The sequence below is a fragment of the Urocampus carinirostris genome, chromosome 9, assembly GCF_059441175.1.
Source record: "Urocampus carinirostris isolate Australia breed hairy pipefish chromosome 9, RoL_Ucar_1.0, whole genome shotgun sequence".
Taxonomy (NCBI): Eukaryota; Metazoa; Chordata; class Actinopteri; order Syngnathiformes; family Syngnathidae; genus Urocampus; species Urocampus carinirostris.
In genome coordinates this window covers 42,561,769-42,582,897 of record NC_142357.1, presented here as the reverse complement: position 1 = coordinate 42,582,897, position 21,129 = coordinate 42,561,769, and the positions used below count along the sequence as shown (strand labels likewise).

General features: G+C 44.9%; 1 protein-coding gene across 1 annotated transcript in view; it reads right to left on the bottom strand.

Moving 5' to 3' along the window:
• Positions 1–2,566: 2,566 nt before the first annotated feature.
• The window catches only part of LOC148360358 (neuronal acetylcholine receptor subunit alpha-7-like), a 43,959-nt gene continuing 25,396 nt past the window's right edge, over positions 2,567–21,129 (bottom strand). Inside the window, exons 5-9 of the mRNA XM_088343950.1 lie at positions 19,811–20,058; positions 15,065–15,259; positions 10,136–10,222; positions 7,579–7,688; positions 2,567–4,787 (exon numbers count right to left, since the gene is read on the bottom strand). Of these exons, the coding sequence (XP_088200076.1) occupies positions 4,260–4,787; positions 7,579–7,688; positions 10,136–10,222; positions 15,065–15,259; positions 19,811–20,058 (1,168 nt within the window). The 3' untranslated portion in view covers positions 2,567–4,259. The remainder of the gene's footprint in view (positions 4,788–7,578; positions 7,689–10,135; positions 10,223–15,064; positions 15,260–19,810; positions 20,059–21,129) is intronic.

Here is a 21,129-nt window from a genome sequence, read left to right as displayed (position 1 = left end):
ATGTGTCAATTATCAGTTGAATCGATCACTATTGGCTAAAGTTATTCGGAGGTCAAGGGGCGGATCCTTTTTATCATTTACAGGCTGGCATTGGCTTAAGCGGCAAAACAAAGCCTGCAATTGGCCGAAAAAGATGTGTCAATAATCAGTTGAGTCGATCACTATTGGCTAAAGTTATTCAGAGGTAAAGGGGGCGGATCCTTTTTATCATTTAGGGGCTGGCATTGGCTTAAACGGCAAAACAAAGCCTGCAATTGGCCGAAAAAGATGAATGTGTATAGCACGTGGCTGACGGCATAGAGAAAGCATTTTTTTCTATTCTGTATTTGTATATATTTTATTCTCCTGGATTTACTACCCTCACGGATATAAGAGGACATTGGCTGCACATTATTATGAACACAACGACTTCGGTGAGCTACTCCGGGTTTTATATTGTCCCTGTTTCAGACTGAACTCGATGTTTCTGTGATAAGCGATGCAGATAATGGATGGAATGTAGTGTCTATTTTTAAATTCAACTCAATTCCAAGTGTTTATTGTCATATGCACAGTAAAGTTGCGAGCGAAAAAGAAAATAGAAACTAAGGAATGGTTGGCATTTCTTGAATCCCAAGACTTTAACCTTCCGAATGATATTTGGAACCATGCATTTGAGTGACAACGTGCGGACACCGCATCCGCACGTGTTCTCGACACATATTTGCGTCTTTGCAAGCTTTGGGAATATTAAGGGGGTAATAAGTTGGACTGAACCATCTGACTGTTTTGTCGACGTTCCCATTGTAGCGCCTTATAATCCGGTGCGCCTTATGTATGTCAAAAATGGGACCAAAAACTATTTTTTCGGGGTGCGCCCTATAACCCGGTGCGCCTTATAGTGCGGAAAATACGGTATTCATTCGGGACAAAAATCTATCTGCAGAAAAAAAACTAATTTCATTTTAATCTGTTATTTTAAAAGTAGGCTAATAAACTCCAAAGTTTTAGTTTTAGTTCAAGACCGGGTGGAAAGTTGGCCTGGAAAGTGACGGGCGCCACCAGGTTGTACTTGCCCAATACACACCACAACCCTAATGGTTAAGGGATACAAACAAACAGGTTTATGTAATAGTTCATGTAGGTTTACTTTTTATTACTATTGTTAGGAATTAAAATATTAAAATGTAGCGTTTACCAAATAGTTCGAATGAGTTATCTGACTCCATTAACCAAACACAACCTTTCCTTCACCTAACAATCCGCGCTCATTTCTTGATGGAAAAATGAACAAGAGACCGGCATTTCCACACGGGGGCAGATTTAATTTCTTAAACAATTAAACGAAGTGAACTCCATCGAATATATGGCCGAATTAGTGTCGCTCGAGTCTCTGTCAAGCCTCCTCTCTCGATCTTCTGCCTTTCTTCTCTCGGCCCACGTTTTTTCCGCAAGCTGGTGTGCCGGCTCCTCCCATGGGTGTGCCAGGAAAGCCCCCTACGTGGGCTCAACGGCCCCACCACCTCGCCTCAAAACAACTTCTCCAAACAATGCCTCCCGTCCTGCGTCAGAGTCCTGTTATGAACAGAACTAGACAAAACATTCCGCATTCAGATCAGCGTGACCTGTCATTGAATTTAAGCCTACTCGATGAAAATCTTCATTGCACTCGATAAATGTAACTTGTATTTAATCATATGAAATCCTTTATAGTAAAATGTATAAAATCCTTCACCATCAAAATTATCGAATTTTTTTCTTATTGGGCGGCATTAGCTCAGGAGGGAGAATGCTCGCCTTGGGATCAAGAGGTTGTAGGTTCGATTCCCTCCGTGTTATACGTTGAAGTGCAAGACACTGAATCCCTAAAGCCCCCAATAGCAGGTAGGCACCTTACATGGCTGACTCCCTATTGGTGTGTAAGTGTGTGTGTGAATGGGTAAGTGTGAAGCACATTGTAAAGCGCTTTGGGAGGTCTTCATTGACTTGAAAAGCGCTATAGAAATGCAGACCATTTAGAATTTGGCATCTTGATTATCCTCAAAACGTTTGGAGGCTGACTCCCTATTGGTGTGTGAGTGTGTGTGTGAATGGATAAGTGTGAAGCACATTGTAAAGCGCTTTGGGAGGTCATCATTGACTTGAAAAGCGCTATACAAATGCAGACCATTTAGCATCTTGATTAACCTCAAAACATTTGGAGGCTGACTCCCTATTGGTGTGTGAGTGTGTGTGAATGGGTAAGTGTGAAGCACATTGTAAAGCGCTCTGGGTGGTCTTCATCGACTTGAAAAGTGCTATAGAAATGCAGACCATTTAGCATCTTGATTAACCTCAAAACATTTGGAGGCTGACTCCCTATTGGTGTGTAAGTGTGTGTGTGAATGGGTAAGTGTGAAGCACATTGTAAATCGCTTTGGGAGGTCTTCATTGACCTCAAAAGCGCTTTAGAAATGCAGACCATTTACCATTTAGCACCTTGATTAACCTCAAAACATTTGGAGGCTGACTCCCTATTGGTGTGTGAGTGTGTGTGTGAATGGGTAAGTGTGAAGCACATTGTAAAGCGCTATAGAAATGCAGACCATTTACCATTCTACACAGAATAAATAAACTTTTATTAATGCAATGGAAAATGTGCAGTTGAAAGGACACGAGAGGAAAACGTCGATAAGCACAACAGCAATGAAATATTAAGTGAGGCGTTCTGTACATTAGTCACGCAACTCTCTTTCTTCAACACACAAATAAAACAAAGTGCAGTCGTTAGCTGTGAACTTGGATTACTGTATATACTCATGCCATACGTTGTCATCGTTGATATCCGTCACGAGACCTGTATTGGAAGGTTTGACCGCGCAAAGTCATTCTTTAGCTTTTAAATTGTGTTTTGAGAGACTTTCATGGACTTTTGTCCTGGCTGATCTCCAACAGGATCTGGAAAAGATCATCATTGATCCCCTGGAAAGTCTGAGGAGCTACTTGTATCGTGGAGCAGCCCGAGCAATATGCCCCAACATATGTAAAACAAGATGCAGGGAGTCTTGGCGTGAGAGCTCGTTTAATTATCTTCATCAGTGTACAAAACAGAGGTCTCATTCGTCTTCAGAGACAATTGGCTTTTTATATCCTACTACAACATCTCGTATTACTTTCGCCCGACCCCTCGCACGTGTTTATCTCAAAATGAACGCTACCAGACAGAATGTTTTGTCCTCTTTCGACTCCCAATTTCCAAGAACTGTTGGGGTCGGCTTGACCGCATGTTCCCCGCCAAGAAGAACCTGGCAAAGAAGAACGTCATACTTTGGCAGCCCAAGGTGATTATTAATAACATTCGCTGACATTTACACTCGGGAGAAACAAGCCGGGAATTTCCCGTTTTAAACTAATGCGTTCCCCTTATTTCAGCTCGACTCCAATAATCCACAACACTTGGTGGCACTAGGTAGACCGGGCAAGGCTATAGAAGGTCCTTAAAACCTCATCAGGAGCAAAATCCTACACATGGACTAACTGGATATTGGTGAGATTATCTATGACCCAACATTCTGAAACAGACACCATGAGGGTGATCTGAAGGTCCCATATCCTGAACAAGTTAGTGTCAGCATTGTAGAGCTCCATCGGCATTTGCCGTAGACCACCAGCTGACACCCTGTGAATGCTGTTAGGATTTGATAACCTTTTGGACCCTTAGTCAGAAGCTATGCTTGTGCAGAAGAACGACACCTGTGACTTATCTCCATGTTCACTTGACCTAAACCCCATGGACAAACATCTAGGACATTAACGATAGGCCATTTGCCAGATTGTTCCTTGTCCAGGAGCTCAGAGATGCTCCAGTCCAGATCCCAGAATAATTCCCCCCCCAGTTACATCTGATCCCTTAAAAGCTGCAGAGACCTCTAAGGGTTAAAAATGGCACCCTGACTGCAATTAGGATTCAGTAATCCTTTGTACCATTTTTCAGGAACTACACTGGCGTAGTAGGTCTCTTCGTGGTCCAAGACAGTCCCTGAACCTTATTGCTAGAGTAGGAAGTTCTTGGAAGATAAAGAAATCGGCACCACTGCCACTTGAACTTAAGCCAAAAAGAACCAGATTGCTCATCAGACCAACAAGAAGTTCACCGATGCCCTGGTCAAGATCTGGGAGGCGATCCTAGGATCATTTTCCCCCGTGATGTGTTTTCAAAGTGTTCCTCTAGTTTTTTGGTTTATACAGAATATATTTACATCAGAAAATTAGGATGATTGTAATTTTCCTCTGCCATTCGACTATGCGAAGTCCTTGGAGACAGCCTCTATGAAGTTGGGTGCTGACATGAGGATGGTGAAGGTACAAATGATGGAGAAGAGCGAAAAAGCCACCAGGCAAAGCCGGTCCACCACCGCCGCCGCAAACTTCCACTCGCTGCTGATGGCCTCGGCCTCATCCTGGTCCCGGAAGCGCTGGGCTATGTAGTTTACCTCCTCCAGGATGCGCTGGATCTCAGGGGGCGGCATCCCGGATCCCGGGACCTCGGCCTCGTCGGGGGAGCTACAGTGTGCTCGGCTTCCGAGGGCCACGCCCGAGTCACAATGCGAAGTCTCCATAGGGTGGTAGCCGCCCAGGTAGAGGCCCATGGAACCGTTGGATGTCCCCCCCGAGCTCATCTGAGGGACGGCGGCCATCTCGATGGAGTTGGTGCTGGAGCGGTGCCGGCCAGAGTGGCAAGCCTTGTAGCCGGGCCGCCGGTGCCGATGATCTCCGGGTTGCTTCATGCGGAGGAACCAAGCGCACCAGTTCAGCAGGACCACCCGGACCTTCACAAAGGAAAAACGAGATTCCCAGTCAATGGTTTGGAACACATTTAAAACTCATACCTGTCAACCTGTACGTACAACACCGACTATCAGGAAACGGCAAATTAATCGAGTCAAACGAGTTGGCCGCGGTAGCCTCTATCTCAGTATCGTTTTTTTTTCGTTGCAAACGAAGCGAGCGGTTGGATGCTACTGTGCGCATGCGTCTGCCGCCTGGGGATTTCCCATCATGCATCATTCCGATCACACGTGAACAAAGCGAAAGCGGAGCAGTAGGTCTACATTACAACATAGTTTTGAATTTTCTTTGGATCCAATCATCGAGTCCCAATGGCCGAACCTGAAAACAACATCTCATCTCATTAGCTGCACCGCTTATCCTCAGTAGGGTCGCGGGGGTGCTGGAGCCTATCCCAGCAATCATCGGGCAGTGGCCAGGGGACACCCTGAACTGGATGCCAGCCAATCGCAGGGAACACAGGGACAATTTGGACCGGCCAATCCACCTGAAATGCATGTCTTTGGAATGTGGGAGGAAACCGGAGTGCCCGGAGGAAACCCACGCAAGCACGGGGAAAACATACAAACTCCGCACAGGAAGTCCGGTAGCTGGATTTGAACCCACGCAGGAGGTTCCCAAGACCTTAGAACTGTGCCGCACACGTGCTAACCACTGCGCCGCCGTGCTGCCAACAGGCAGGGTTGATTGATTCAATTTGAAATACATGTGGTCTTAAAAAACATCGGATTTCATGTGGTAGTTGTGTAGTGAAAGGAAGTCCGTCTCTTTTTAGAGAAGCGGCTTTTTCGGCTCAACTCATTAAAGAGAGCCGCCTCTCAAACGGCTCACTTGCTTTGATGCATTATATTACGAATGATGATGTTGTATAAAGAAGTTAAGAAAAAAAGGAAGCACAGTGGAACCTCGGTTTTTGAGCGACTCACAGTTTGAACAAATCAGAGTCCGAACAAAAAATTCGAGAAATTCTTGCTTCGTAGTTCGAACAAAAATCGGAGTTCGAACGCCGGTACGACAGCTATGGCTAACTGTAGTGCCGTGGTACCGTCTAGGGGTGGATGTTTCACATCACATTTTTTTTACTCCTTTTAATTTTCTCAGGTGCAATTGCACCTCCACTTCACTAGGGGACGTCCGAGATGAAACAAATGTGTAACAAACGGGCCGACTCTTTTTAAACTTCCGCCTTCCTGAAAGAACTCGTCAGGTTGTCTGCTAACCTATGCTCCCAGCTAGGCAAGCTTTTGTGACTCTACGACTCTATCCTGCCCTGTTTTCTGTCTGATTCCCGTTGCCGACCTCTTTTCTGGACCTGTTTATGTTTTTGCTCCTCCGCCCGGGCTATCGACCCGTTTGTTCTCGCTGTCAACAACTACCTTCGCTCGACATCGGATGGTGGATGCAAGTCCTTTTTTTCCCTCTAAATAAAACTGAGTAAAACAGACGCAATTGGGTCCCGTCTCCGTTCCTGGTTTGGGACAGTTTATGATCCAATTAGTTAGGTTGTTTATGATTCAAAAAGCATCAGACAAAACTGAACCGGATCGTTAATAAATCAGGTCAAAAATCAAATTTGGTTGGATTTTTCACTCAGCAGTTTTGAAGTTGTGAAAAAAACAAATATAATTATGAATATAAACGATCATTCAACATGTAAATGGATCAGTACATCAACCGACCAACCTACCAACAAAAAATCTAACCATTGGTTAACCAAAATTTGTCACGATTACTGATGTGACTCAGCTGTGCCCGCTCATTTGGCGCCAACTGTCGCGTGTTCTGATTGGCTCCCTGTCAGAACCCAGTCCTGTCTGTCCCCTTTTGTCAGTCCGTCTGCGAACCTCAGTGAACACTAAGCAAGCGTTTTTCGACCCCGGACTCCCACCTGTCCCGTTTTTTGCTCCCGTCTGTCTCCGGCTTCAAGCTGTTTTTGATCCTGACCACGTCTGCTCTCCCGTCCCGGCTTACGACCTCTTTTTGTCCCCGACCACGTCTACTCTCCCGTTCTGGCTCACGACTCTCTTCCGACCCCGACCACGCCTTGCTCTCCCAGTCCCGGCTACCGACCCGTTTTTTCCGTCCCCGACACCGCCATCGCTCGCTACGGAAGATCCACTTCTGCGTTCGAAGCAACATCCGAATACCAGAGCGACTTGCTTCCCGCATGGTGGGCGCAGCCCTTTCTCTTTCCTCCAATAAAAACTTGTGAGAAACGTAACGCTATTGGGTCCTGTTTCTGTTCCGGTCCTGACAAAATGTTATTTTTCACCCAGAAGTTTTAAACCTGTGCAAGTAACAAATACAATCGTGAATAAGAATCAGTCTGTCATGATTGCTGATTCGGAGCACCAGCGAATGCCCCTTTGGCGCCAACAGCCCTGGTCGCTGATTGGTTCCCTGACCCCTTTTAAACCCCCGGCTTCCAAGAGAAAGCGGTCAGACCGTCCTGCGAACCAACGCTTTTGCTAGGCAAGCTCTGTACCTTCCGACAAAGCTCCTGCTGTTGCCGACCTGTTTCTGGACCCTTCTCTGCCCTGCTCTTCCGTCCGGGCCATCGACCTGTTTTGCCCTGTTTCCTGCCTGATACTTGTTGCCGACCTTTTTTCTGGACTCGTTACCGCCCTTGCTCCCCTGTCTCGGCTATCGACCAGTTTTTCACCAAGCATAACGTATATGATTAGTCTGTTCTTTCTTTCACATTTCCTTTCCCTTATTCTTGTCAGTATCCTGCAACCCAATCAGAGCCGGAGTTCGGATCCAGGGACGTACCCACTTGGGCATCTTCCCCCCCTGCGGGTCGTGGTGATGAAACTGCAGGACGATGACCGTCACCACCACCGACATTCCCACGATCATCATGGTGCTGGCGAAGTACTGAGCTGGAAAATACACACAAAAAACCCCGTCATTCTATCTTCAGCTCCAAGATAAAATCGATCTTGTTAAATTTTTCAATATAATAATCCACGCAGAGCCCACTTCGCACTAGCAAAGCCTGGACCAGGGGTGTCCAAACTTTTGCGCCAACTGCCTCGGACTATGATTGGCTTCCTGTCCCTATTTAAAGCCACCCCTATCTGTCCCCTTTTGTCAGTCCGTCTGCGAACCTCAGTTAACACTAGGCAAGCCTTCCTTCAACCCTAACCCCCACCTGTTTTTTTGCTCCCGTCTGTCCCCTGGCTTCGACCCATTTTTGATCCTGACCACGTCCACTCTCCTCTCCTAGCTTACGACTCGTTTCCGACCCCGACCACGTTTTTGCTCTCCTGTCCTGGCTACTGACCCGTTCTTTCCGTCCCCGACACCGCCATTGCTCGCCAGGAAGTCCCATTTTTGTGTTCATCATAAATGTTGTTAACTTCTTTTGAATCTTTATTCTGGGGCTGAGGTTTTGGCTTGATTCCTAACCACTTCTTTATTTTTCTTCTGTTTACTGTGCCTCTGCTACAAGCCACGTGAACGCCTCTTTGCACGATGCTTTTAATTTACGTTTACGTTTTGTAGCATCATAAATGTTGTTAACTTCTTTTGAATCTTTATTCTGGGGCTGAGGTTTTGGCTCGATTCCTAACCACTTCTTTATTTTTCTTCTGTTTACTGTGCCTCTGCTACAAGCCACGTGAACGCCTCTTTGCACGATGCTTTTAATTTACGTTTACGTTTTGTAGCATCATAAATGTTGTTAACTTCTTTTGAATCTTTATTCTGGGGCTGAGGTTTTGGCTCGATTCCTAACCACTTCTCCATTTTTCTTGTGTTCTCTCTACGTCTACTTTGGAAAACTATATGCAAATGCGCGACCTTATAACGCTCGGGAAAGTCCGGAAGCAGGAAGTTATTCGATGCAGGCTTCTGATTGGCTGCCAAGTACGCAAATTGCCAAACGAACCGAAATTTCCAAAACCGATTTCGAAATCGGAAAAAAGCAAACGTTTGATTTAAAAGGAAAATCTGTCAGGGTTTTTTTCTTCTTTATTTTTTTTCCTTGAAAAAGATGTCGGTGTAAGGTGGCTTAGGGTACTTCCCCAAAAACTGTGTATCTCTAAACCAGATGGTATCACGTTTCTGTTTCAAATATTGGTACCGCCCAAAGGGGCGTTTCTTTCGTTCTATGTCTTTGGTCTGCTTAAATAAATGCAGTATGGTGGGGGAAGGGCCCCCCAGAGTTAGGAGTGCGACCAAGGAGATGGACGTAAGTCCTCCTCTTTTGGCCCCTTCCCCTCTCCAACTGGCAGTTGTAAAAAAAGTCGAATGCTCGGTGTATCCTTTTAGCGATCAGCCAACTTTGAAATAGCTCTCCCGCAACATGTAAGAGGTCGATTTAGATCCCACAGTCGACCACGCAGACGTTTTGTGTAAGTTGTACACCCGACGTAAAAGATGACCGGGCAACCTTATTTTAGACACTGATTGTATAACTCATCTCATCTCATCAGCTACACCGCTTATCCTCAGTAGGGTCGAGGGGGTGCTGGAGCCCATCCCAGCAATCATCGGGCAGTGGGCAGGGGACACCATGAACTGGTTGCCAGCCAATCACAGGGCACACGGGGACAGACAACTCGCTCGCTCATTCACACCTAGGGACAATTTGGACCAGCCAATTCACCTTGAAATGCATGTTTTTTGGAACGTGGGAGGAAACCGGAGTGCCCGGAGGAAATCCACGCAAGCACGGGGAGAACATACATACTCCGCAGAGAAAGTCTGGAGCTCGATTTGAACCCACGCAGGAGGTTCCCAAGACATGAACTGTGCCGCACATGCGCTAACCACTGCGCCGCCGTGCTGCCCAGTTGTATATCTCTTATTAAAAAAAATAATGGTTTCTACTTTTCAATTTAGAACCTAAGACCTATGATAAACATTATAATCCCCCCAAAAATGCACCTAATTCAATTTTCCATCCATGCATCCATTATCTTCACCGCTTATCCTCAGTAGGGTCGCGGGGGTGCCGGAGCCCATCCCAGCCATCATCGGGCAGTGGGCAGGGGACACCCTGAACTGGTTGCCAGCCAATCACAGGGCACACGGGGACAGACAACTCGCTCGCTCATTCACACCTAGCGACAATTTGGACCGGCCAATTAACCTGACACGCATGTTTTTGGAATGTGGGAGGGAACCGGAGTGCCCGGAGGAAACCCACGCAAGCACGGGGAGAATATGCAAACTCCGCACAGGAAGGTTGGTAGCTGGATTTGAACCCATGACTTCAGAACTGTGCCGCACACGCGCTAACCACCGCGTCGCCGTGCTGCTTTCAATTTTCCAATTCATTTGAAATATAAGCTAGATTCTTGGATATGCACATCAAACCCACCGATGAGAGGAACAGAATCCGAGGTGGCCGGCATGATTTCAGCAACCAGAAGCATGAAGACTGTTAGTGAAAGCAGCACGGTGATTCCTTTCAAAAAAGGGAGAATAGATCAGTGTGAGCAACATGAACAATATGCGAAACGATTCTCATAAATCCAAAGTCAGTTTTCAGTCGTTTGCAGGGCAAATTTTTGTCAGGAACAGAACGGAGACAGAACCCACTTGCGTTACGTTTCTCACAAGTTTTATTGGAAGAAAGAGAAAGGGTTGCGCCCACGATTGTCACGATTGCCGATTGAGAGCACCAAGTTCAGTAAGCCTTTTCGTCCGACTCCGTTCCTGCCCTGCTTTTTTCTGCCTGATCTTTGTTGCCAACCTGTTTCCGGACCTGACCACGCCCCGTTCTGCATGCCTGTTAACTGACCTGTTTTGCCCCGTTACCTGCCTGCCTCCTGCTACCGACCTCGTTTACGAACTCGACACCGCCTTTGATCTCCAGCCCCGGCCAACGACTTGCTATTCCCGCCTGTCTCCGATCTTCCTCGCTCAACACGGAAGTGCCACTTCTGCGTTCCCGCCACCAGCTACTTGTGTTCGTCGATCCGCGGACCGTGGAAGCAAGCCTTTCTCTCCCTCTAATCAATAAAAACTGAGAAAACGAGCGCTATTGGGTCCCGTCTCCGATCCTGGTTCGTGACGACGATCCGTGGATCTTCTGTGGCGAGCGATGGCACTGTCGGGAACGGAAAAACAGGTCAGTAGCCAGGACAGGAGAGCAAAAACGTGGTCAGGGTCGTAAGCGAGTCGTAAGCCAGGAAAGGAGAGTAGACGTGGTCGAGGACAAAAGAGGTCGAAAGCCGGGACGGGAGAGTAGATGTGGTCAGGACCAAAAACAAGTCGAAGCCAGGGGACAGATGGGAGCAAAAAACAGGTCGATAGCCTCTGTCCTAAAATTAATAATCAGTGGCGCGCCAGTAACTTGATTCTATTATAACGGCACAGCAGCGCTTTTTCACGAGTTCCTGCGAGTCAAATGACAATGCTACAAAGGTCTGTCTTTTGTAATTTATTAAATATTGTTTAAAGAATGCCAGGCTGAATATTTGGCCCTCACACATTTTCAGCTTACCAAATCTGGCCCTCTGCTTTCCCAAAATGTCAGGACCAGAACGGAACAGGACCCACTTGCGTTACGTTTCTCTCAGTCTTATTGGAATAAAGCACTATCGTACTCCTGTCCTGGCGAGCAATGGCGGTGTCGGGAACGGAAACAACGGGTCAGTAGCCGGGACAGGAGAGCAAAAACTTGGTCAGGGTCGGAAGCGAGTCGTAAGCAAGGAAAGGAGAGTAGATGTGGTCGAGGACAAAAGAGGTCAACAGCCGGGACGGGAGAGTCGACGTTGTCCCGATAAAAAAAGGGTCCAAGCCGGGGAACAGACGGGAGCAAAAAACAGGTGGGAGTCAGGGTCGAAAAAGGTTTGCCTAGTGTAAACTGAGGTTCACAGACAGACTGACAAAAGGTGACAGACAGGAATGGGTTTGAATAAGGACAGGGAGCCAATCAGAGTCCGAGGCAGTTGGCACAAAAGTTTGGACACCCCTGGTCTAGGCTTTGCTAGTGCGACGTCGGCTCTACGTGGATTATTATATTGAGGGGTTGGAAACAAGTCGTAAGCCAGGAGAGGAGAGGAGACGTGGTCAAGATCAAAAACGGGTAAAAGCCGGGGGACAGACGAGAGCAAAAAACAGGTGGGAGTCAGGGTCGAAAAAGGCTTGCCTAGTGTTAACTGAGGTTCGCAGACGGACTGACAAAAGGCGACAGACAGGAGTGGGTTTAAATAGAAACAGGGAGCCAATCAGAGTCCGAGGCAGTTGGCGCCAAATGACAATTTTGGAGGAAGCCGCAGAAACCGACGCAAAGCTTCAAGAGCTAGTTTGCTAACCGTCATAAAACGAGTGGCCGATCCGAGGAAATTCAATTATGGCCGGTACTTTTACACGTATGTATTTGCTCCATGATTTATGAGAATGTTTGCATACGCGTGTGCACACAGTGGATCGCATGCGAGGTGGTAAAAGCTTGTTTGGAGATTTATAGGGCTGAGATACATTTCCCCACAAAAATAACCAAGCCAAATTCTCTTTAATATACTTTCTTAGAATTAAACTTCTTTTACTTATCTTTTTATTATTTTATTATTAAATTGATTTGGAAAATACATAATAAAAATAATGCATATATGAGTTTTTTTTTTATTTAGCCTTTTTTTTGTTTAAAAAATGTCACTCTGTCACAATCACCCGGATCGGGAACACCTGTGTTCAGGATTTGGCGCCAACAGCCAGGACAGCTGATTGGCGCACCCTGTACATTTAAATCCCCAGCTTCCGGTAACACTTTGTCCGATTATACTATGCGATCTGTTGCCATCTGCTCAGAAAGCCCGTACCTCCGACTCTTTGCCCGCCTCCTGTTTTTCCACCTGATCTCCGTTGCCGACCCGTTTCCGAATTTGCCTACGACCTGCCCTGCCCGCCTGACTCCTGATCTCTCTTCCGAACACAACGACGCCCCTCTTCTCCAGCCCCGACCAACAACACGACGACTACGCCTGTCCACGACCATTCCCGCCAAGCCTTCACCCGCCTGTCAAGTCTCGACAATCCGTCAAACAACGGATCGAAAATTCACGTCTTGTCATTCCTTCCTTCCAATAAAAGCCAAGAAACGAGTGCAAGTGATCTCAGTTTTCCTTCTGTCCCGCCTGACATACTCATGTCTATGTTTCTTGCATATGTTGACTGCATGTTTACTGCTTACCTTGCACAATGTTTAACTATTTTTTGCACTATGATGACTATTTTTTTGCACCAAAATGCATATGTTGACTATTTTTTGCACTATGATGACTATTTTTGCACCAAATGTATAATTGCACAAACCCTTACGATACCAAACAGTATGTAACATCCTACATGCCGACATTTCTTGTGTAAATTTTGTGTAAATTATAACTATAGCCTTATCCTCCTCGTTTTATAACCTTATCTTCTCTGTTCCTTTATCTTCTTGCCTTTTTTACCTCACTGTGAATGTGTGAACCTGGAGTGTCATGCCCAATTTCGTTGTCACAATATGTTAACCCATTTTGTAACAATGACAATAAAGGTATATTCTATTCTATTCTATTCTATTCTAAATGATTGTTTTTTATTTTAAATAATTGAATTTATGGATTAGAATTCAAAAAGTATTATATTCTCGTCAAGTCATGTTTATTTGTTTGGCCCTTAATCACAAAGAGTCTCAAAAGGCTGCACAGACCACAGATTATTGCAAAACACGGACTATTATGACACCATCACCTGATACTGTAAACATAAAATATAGGTAATTCACATGCTATAGAATAGAAGTGTGTTTTAAGATTGGATTTAAACATTTCCACTGAGGTTGCAGATCAAATCTCAGGGAGAAGAGCATTCCACAGCACCGGGGCTCGAATGGAGAATGCTCTCCAACCTCGGATTTCTTCTTGGCTCTTGGGATCACGAGTAGACCAGCATTTTCAGATCGAAGGCTCCGGACCGGAACATTGGGGGGAATTCAATCTGAAAGATATGAGGGAGCAAGTTCATGCATGATTTGGTATAATACCGACATAACCTTTATATCACATCTTAAGCTAACAGGGAGCCAATGCAGGTTAGCTAAAATCGGGGTCATGTGATCGAACTTTCTTGTCTTAGTTAAAAGCCTGGCTGCAGCATTTTGTACCAGCTGAAGGCTCTTGTTTTTGGACTTCCGGAGACCGGAGAGTAGTGCATTACAGTCATTGAGACAGGAACTTTTATTTTATTTATAAAAAAAATGTTTTATTCAGGGCAGCACAGCGGCGCAGTGGTTAGTCTTGGGAACCTCCTGCGTGGGTTCAAATCCAGCTCCAGACTTCCTGTGCGGAGTTTGTATGTTCTCCCCGTGCTTGCGTGGGTTTCCTCCGGGCACTCCGGTTTCCTCCCATGTTCCAAAAACATGCATTTCAGGTGAATTGGCCGGTCCAAATTGTCCCTAGGTGTGAATGAGCGAGCGAGTTGTCTGTCCCCGTGTGCCCTGCAATTGGCTGGCAACCAGTTCAGGGTGTCCCCTGCCCACTGCCCGATGATTGCTGGATGGGCTCCGGCATCCCCGCGACCCTACTGAGGATAAGCGGTGCAGCTGATAAGATGAGACTTTTGTTCTGATAAAGTATTTTTTGTATTTTTATCAACTTTAATTTAAAACGTCTCTTATCAGACTCTGTGAATAAGGGCCAAACAAATAAACATGACTTGACTTGGTTAATGCTGAGGTTTTGAGTTTTCCCTTGCCCTCATGTAGGTTTTAGATTGGGGTTGCTGTTATAATAGTCTGTGGTTTGCAGTAATCTGTGGTCTGTGCAGTCTTTCGAGACTCTTTGTGATAAAGGGTGTCACAAATTAACATGACATGACTTGACTCATGCTGTGGTTTTGACTTTTTCCTTGCCCTCATGTCGGTTTTAGATCAGGGGATGGTGTCATAATAGTCTGTGGTTTGCAGTAATCTGTGGTCTGTGCAGTCTTTCGAGACTCTTTGTGATAAAGGGTGTCACAAATTAACATGACATGACTTGACTCATTCTGAGGTTTTGAGTTTTCCCTTGCCCGCGTGTAGGTTTTAGATCAGGGGATGGTGTCATAATAGTCTTTGGTTTGCAATAATCTGTGGTCCGTGCAGCTTTTTGAGACTCTTTGTGATTAAGGGCCAAATAAACAGGACTTGACATGACTTCTTCCAATCTTTTTCCAACTCATTTAAATTTTTTCCGTCACAAACCTTCATGCCGGCCTGCCTCACCACCAGATATCTGATCATCGTACACTATTTTTTTAAATTTTCGAATCATCTCACCGAGCGAGATCTTTTCTCCCGAGTCAGCAGGCAGCAGGAAAACCAACAAAGCCAAACCGGAAATCAGCACGCAAGGAATAAGCAAATTGAGTCCGTAGTATAACGTCCTTCGGCGCATGGTGACGGTGAAGGTAACGTCGGGGTACGGCTCCTTGCAGCAATCGTAGTACAGTTCGTTGCGCTTCACGGGGACACCTGAGGGACATCCGGACAAAAAAAAGGACAAAAAAAGGACAAAAAAACCCACAATCAGCCCATCTGTCTATGTAAACAGCCATATGGGAGAACAAGGATGAGAAGACAAATGGGTCATGAACCGTGTCACGTTGCCTGATCTTGTGAATTATTATCATAACGGTGGAATAAATATGGAAGTTATGCTAGGTTTTTTTTTTGGGGTGTCAAAAAGTAACAAGCCATCTTGCTCTTTTCCCGTCCCCCATCAGTTCCAGTCAAGCGGTTCGCCTTCAGGGCTCACAAAATAGATAATACTTCCCATCTGTAGAGCTCAAATGCTGGTTTTCCTGGGAAGAGATACAAAATGGTACATTACTTTGAAACTAGAAAAGCCAGAAAACATAACTGTAACCTTTTGCTACTTTGTGATTGTAATTCGCAGTTTAAAAAAAATCTAGCCTTCTTTTGGAGAGGACGTCGTTGGGCGTCGCCCCAAAATATACGCAGAGATAGAACTATGGCGGAAAGGGAACGTCCTTTATTGCAACATTCAAGCCCCGTTCAAAATTTGTCTAAGAGACGCTGGGTTTTATACTATGTGTTCACAACATCATGTGATGTTTTTCTCAGAATCGTAAGGTAGAGCGCTCGTCTTGGGATCAAGAGATTGCAGTTCGAATCCCGGCTCCCCCGTGTTACATGTGGAAGTGTCCTTGGGTAAGACACTGAACCCCTAATACCCCCAATAAGCAGGTTAGCGCCTTACATGGCTGCACGGCTGCTGTTGGGAAATGTGAAGCACATTGTAAAGCACTTTGGGAAGTCTTCATTGACTTGAAAATAGATGCAGATCATTTTAATTTCATTCTTGGAATCCAAAGTGTTTTTTCCGGCTTCGGCTCGCTTAGTCAGCAACATGTGATTTCTTGTATCAACTTTATCTCCACACAAACTTTTTCTTCTTTTTTCACGGTTTTTTTTCTACTTTTTAAAAAATTCCTCTAAGAAAAATCCTAATGTTTTTTCTTTTTGTTCTCTATTTACTTTTTCCTTTGTTTCTTTCTTTTCTTTTCTTTTCTGGCTTTTTTCTAAATTTTTCCTTTTTTTTCTCTTCCTTTTGTTTCTTTTTTTCTCAGATTTTCACTACTTTTTCATTTTGGTATTTTTTTTCTTTTTTGTTCTATTCCCCCCTTCCTTAAAGTCATTTTGTGCATAATTTTACATGATATTTGGTCATGTTGGGATTAAAGAAGCAAAAACAACCTGAAGAGCCGTTTAAGACCCGAAAGAGCCGGTTTCTTTTAGTGAGCCGTAGCCGAAAAAGCCGATTCTCGAAAAACTCTACTGACTTTACTCAACTTCGTTCTACTTCGACATTGACTTCAAAATACCACATTTAGAACACAGCGTCAGGGGAACCCGTGTGTTTTTACCTTCACGCACTGTAACTTTGACTTAATTTGCTTCTTAATTAGCAATTTTGAGCCCTCATTTTTGTGAGCTGGCTAGATTTTCTTGTGCGCTGAGAATGTGCAGGCAGTGCGCGATCGCGCAAGCGCGCAGCTTAGAGGGAACGTTGGTTGTCAACTCTGTTGTCAGCTCGAAGCTGATTGACAGTTAATCCACAACACTTGTGTACTGGATGCATTTCTTCACGGTTCGGGCCACTAAAGCCTGCCATTGTGGTTTGCATGAATGAAATACACTTTGTGGCCGCGATCCAATATTCCCAGTCAACAATATCCGAGCACCTATGCAAACAATTTCCATCATTTCTGATCACATATTGCTACAAGCAGGAGCTGGCAGAGTGAGTTTCTGGTGGCCCTGGAGGCTCTTTTTGCCGTTCTGCCCACCAAAAAATGAACTGAACTCGTGCAACCGCGATCCATTATCCCCGATCACATATTGCTGGAAAAGGGGACCGGCAGAATCCACTTTTGTCTGGCAGACCTAAAACGAAATGCACAGTTGTTGCAGCGATCCATTATCCCAGGTCGACTACAGCTGAGAGTAGAGGCCAGCGGAAGCAACTGAAGGGCGCCATTGTATCCTGCCTAAAAACACTTTTTTATCCATGATCCATTATTCCTAAACGACTACAGTTGAAATCAGAGGCCATCAGGGAACATTGTTATGGAGTTCAGGCCACTAAAGCATGCCATTGAAGCATGTCTAAAAGAACTGCACTGTTTTGGCCGTAATCCATTTTCCTCAATTGACAAGTGCTGAGAGTGCAGGTAGAGAGAGTAAATTTATGGCAGCTCTTTTCTCCTTTTTTCCCGCCAAACATGGGTATCACTGGTGCAACCGCGATCCATTATCCCTTGTCGAGGGGGGCTATTTTTAAGATTTCTGGTCCCTTTCTCGTATTAGGGTTCTTTCCGGTTCCCAATAACTGCAATAAACGGTGGATTACGATATTTGCAAAATTTAAAAAATATAGTGGTACCTCTACTTACGAATGTCTCTTCATTCGAAAGTTTCAGTTTACGAAGCACCTGGGAAAGTATTGCCTCTACTTACAAAGGCGTTTCAGGATACAAAGTCAAAAATACAGTAGAGTACGCGTTGCTATAAGCTGTTCACAGAGTTACCCGGATGTAAACAAACTAGCTATCTCTTGAAATCTGCCCGGCAACCTGATGCGCGTGAGTGTATCCTAGCATGCTCTTGGTGTCACCGTCACAGTTTAGAGTTCGGGAACGAGGAGGAGTAAAGGTTCCGGCAATATGGTGGGGAGGAGGATGCAGCTATCATTCAAACAGCCCAAATCAAAAACATTGTAGCAAAATTCCATGATGTAACGGAATTTGTGGAAAGGAATTGACAAAGTGTCGACAAAACCGGGCAATCGCTACTGTATGTCTTGTGCATTTGCGACAAATCGTCAAAAGCGGGAAAAAAGCAGACGTCATCGGATCAGTTTTTCAAGAAACACTAGGCAAAAAGGTAAATGAATATTTTTATTATATCCTCAACTCTTTGTGTTTTTTAACACCTAGCCTCTCATTTTATGTTTATTGTCCAGTAATCTAATTCTAACATGTATTTGTTTCATGTTCTGATACTCTTTATGATTTATTAAAAAAATATACTGTATTTTTGCGGGGCTTGGATAGGATTTGCGCATCTGCATTCAAAATAGGTCTCTACTTACAAAGTTTTCAGGTTAGGTAGTGAATGATTTTATACATTTGACTATAAAGGATTTTATACGATTGAATACATTTATTGAGTGTTATGAAGATTTTCACCGAGTAGGCTTAAGTTCAATGAGCAGTGAAAGTTCAGGGCACCCTGGTCAAAAATATTGTTTACAGGAATGGCGGGAACAGAACGTGAGGCTGATAAGATCCGACGACGCAGAAAGGCCCTGATGACGGAGGACGGCAGGCATTGTTTGAGAAACGCTCTCTGCTGTGTTGAGTTTTCCAGACATCGCGGCGAGGTGGTGGGGCTCACGTTGGGCTTCATTGGCACGGCCATGGGAGGACCATCTTGCGGAAAGACGTCAGAGGACTTGAGAGAGAAGGCTTCCTAGAGACTCCGACGACACTAATTTGGCTAATTCGGCCATATTCGATGGAGTTCACTTAGTTAAATTGTTTATGAAATTAAATCTGACACGTGTGAAAATGTCGGCTTTTCTTGTTCATCTTTTCCATCAAGAAAGGAGCGCGCATTGTTGGGTGAATGTAGGTTGTGTTTGGTTGATGGAGTCAGATATCTAATTCGAACAATTTGGTAAACGATACATTTTAATGTTTAATTCCCAACAGTAGCTACTCCCAAAACGAATTGAAGTGAGTAGAGGTACCACTGTATATAGATTTGAAATGATTCATTTAAATATTCTAAATGGTCGTTTTTCTTTTTATTAATAACTGTCTGGCATGCAGGGTTGGGTAGGGTTACTTTAACTGGATTACTTTCAATGACTTTTGGATGACTCCAATAGCAAATATGCTAATAAAAGACAATAGAAACTAAATAGGAATCAAATGATGACTCACAACACGTGGTAAGCTTTCTCTCCTGGCTTTGATCTCTTTGATCTCCGGCAAAACGAACATAAAATGCGACAGAAACTAAATGAAATCCAGTTAAAGTAACCCTACCCAACTCTGCTGGCATGCCACTTTCCTCTAGTGGGCGCCAGGCAATAAACTCTTAAAGTGTCACGAGGGGCCGGACCAGAACGGAGGCAGGAAGGGAGAACTCAATTGCGTTGACGATCAAAACTTTTATTTACCAAAATAAAAGTCGTCCGAAACTCAGGGACAAGACAGAACAAACAGGCTTTAACAAAAAACGTGCAAACACAGGTTTCTTCCGACTCAAACAAAACAGGACAGAGCAAAACAGAACGGGAAATGCAGACAGAAAATGCAATGAACCAGCACCCGCAAAACCCACAACCCACCCTTAAGTAGCACACTCGCAAATTAGCTGATCTACTGCAGCCGTGCCCAGGGGGCGGGGCCAGCCGGTCACCACGGCGACCATGCTGGACACGACATAAAGACTTTCTTTAGGGCCCATCCAGTTCCATAAAAGCCAACTTACCGACAAGATCCCACTCGCCATTGGGTATGTAAGTGGAGGTGTCCACGTCCAACATCTGGAGATCCAGCAGCCATCCGTTGTGCGTCCAGGAACCGAACTTCAAGTCGCATTTCTGAACGTCGAAGGGGAACCAACGCACGTCGATGTAGCAAGTGCTCTTCAAGATGCCCGGAGGAATGTACTGGCAGTAACCCGAGGCGTTCACCAGAACGTTGGTGTGGAAAGTGGCGTCGAAACGATCGTCTGCGCTGTAAAGACAAAAACCAGATACCGTCGAGTGTACTGTGAAGATTTCAGGAATTAAATACATTAAAATGTATCGTTTACCAAATTGTTCGAATGAGTTATCCTCTTTAACCAAACACAACTTGCATTCGCCTAACAATGCATGCTCATTTCTTTATGGAAAAAAGAACAAGAGACCGGCATTTCCACACGGGGGCAGATTTACTTTCTCATACAAATTAACTAAGTGAATTCCATCGAATTAGCCGAATTATCCGAATTATTTATTAGAGTCAGGTGCAGGTGATGAGAAGCAGGCGTAGTGTTCTCTTGTTTGTCTGCATGTACTCAGGGTTGGGTAGGGTTACTTTAACTTGATTACTTTCAATGACTTTTGGATGACTCCAATACCAAATATGCTAATAAAAGACAAAAGAAACTAAATATGAATAAAATGACTAAATTTTGTGCAGGCTTGGGGAGTAACGGAATACACGGAACGGCAAATATGATGTCGGCAAGCTGTTTGGATTTATTTTCATTTTGTTTCTGTGGCATTTGATGTTCGTTTTGCCGGAGATCAAATAGATCAAAGCCAGGAGAGAAAGCTTACCACGTGTTGTGAGTCATCATTTTAATCATATTGAGTTTCTTGGATCACAAGTGTCAAACAGGCGGCCCGCGGGCCAGATTTGGCCCGCTAAGGGATTGAACCCGACCCGCGAGACAACACTCAGAGAAGCGCAAGAGAAAAACAAGCTGCAGTTTGAAATATGTCCACTTGATGTTGCCAAAGCCAGGTGCCTCTCACAAAGACATTGTACTTGTATTTCTTTCTCTCTCTCTTTCTCTCTCTCTCTTTCTTTCTTTCTTTCTTTCTTTCTCTCTTTTTCGCTTTCTCTCTCTTTCTCTCTCTCTCTCTCTCTCTCTCTCTCTCTCTCTCTCTCTCTTTCTCTTTATCTCTCTCTTTTTTCTTTCTTTCTTTCTTTTCTTTCCATTAACCAAACACAACTTACATTCGCCTAACAATGCATGCTCGTTTCTTTATGGAAAAATGAACAAGAGACCGGCATTTCCACACGGGGGCAGATTTA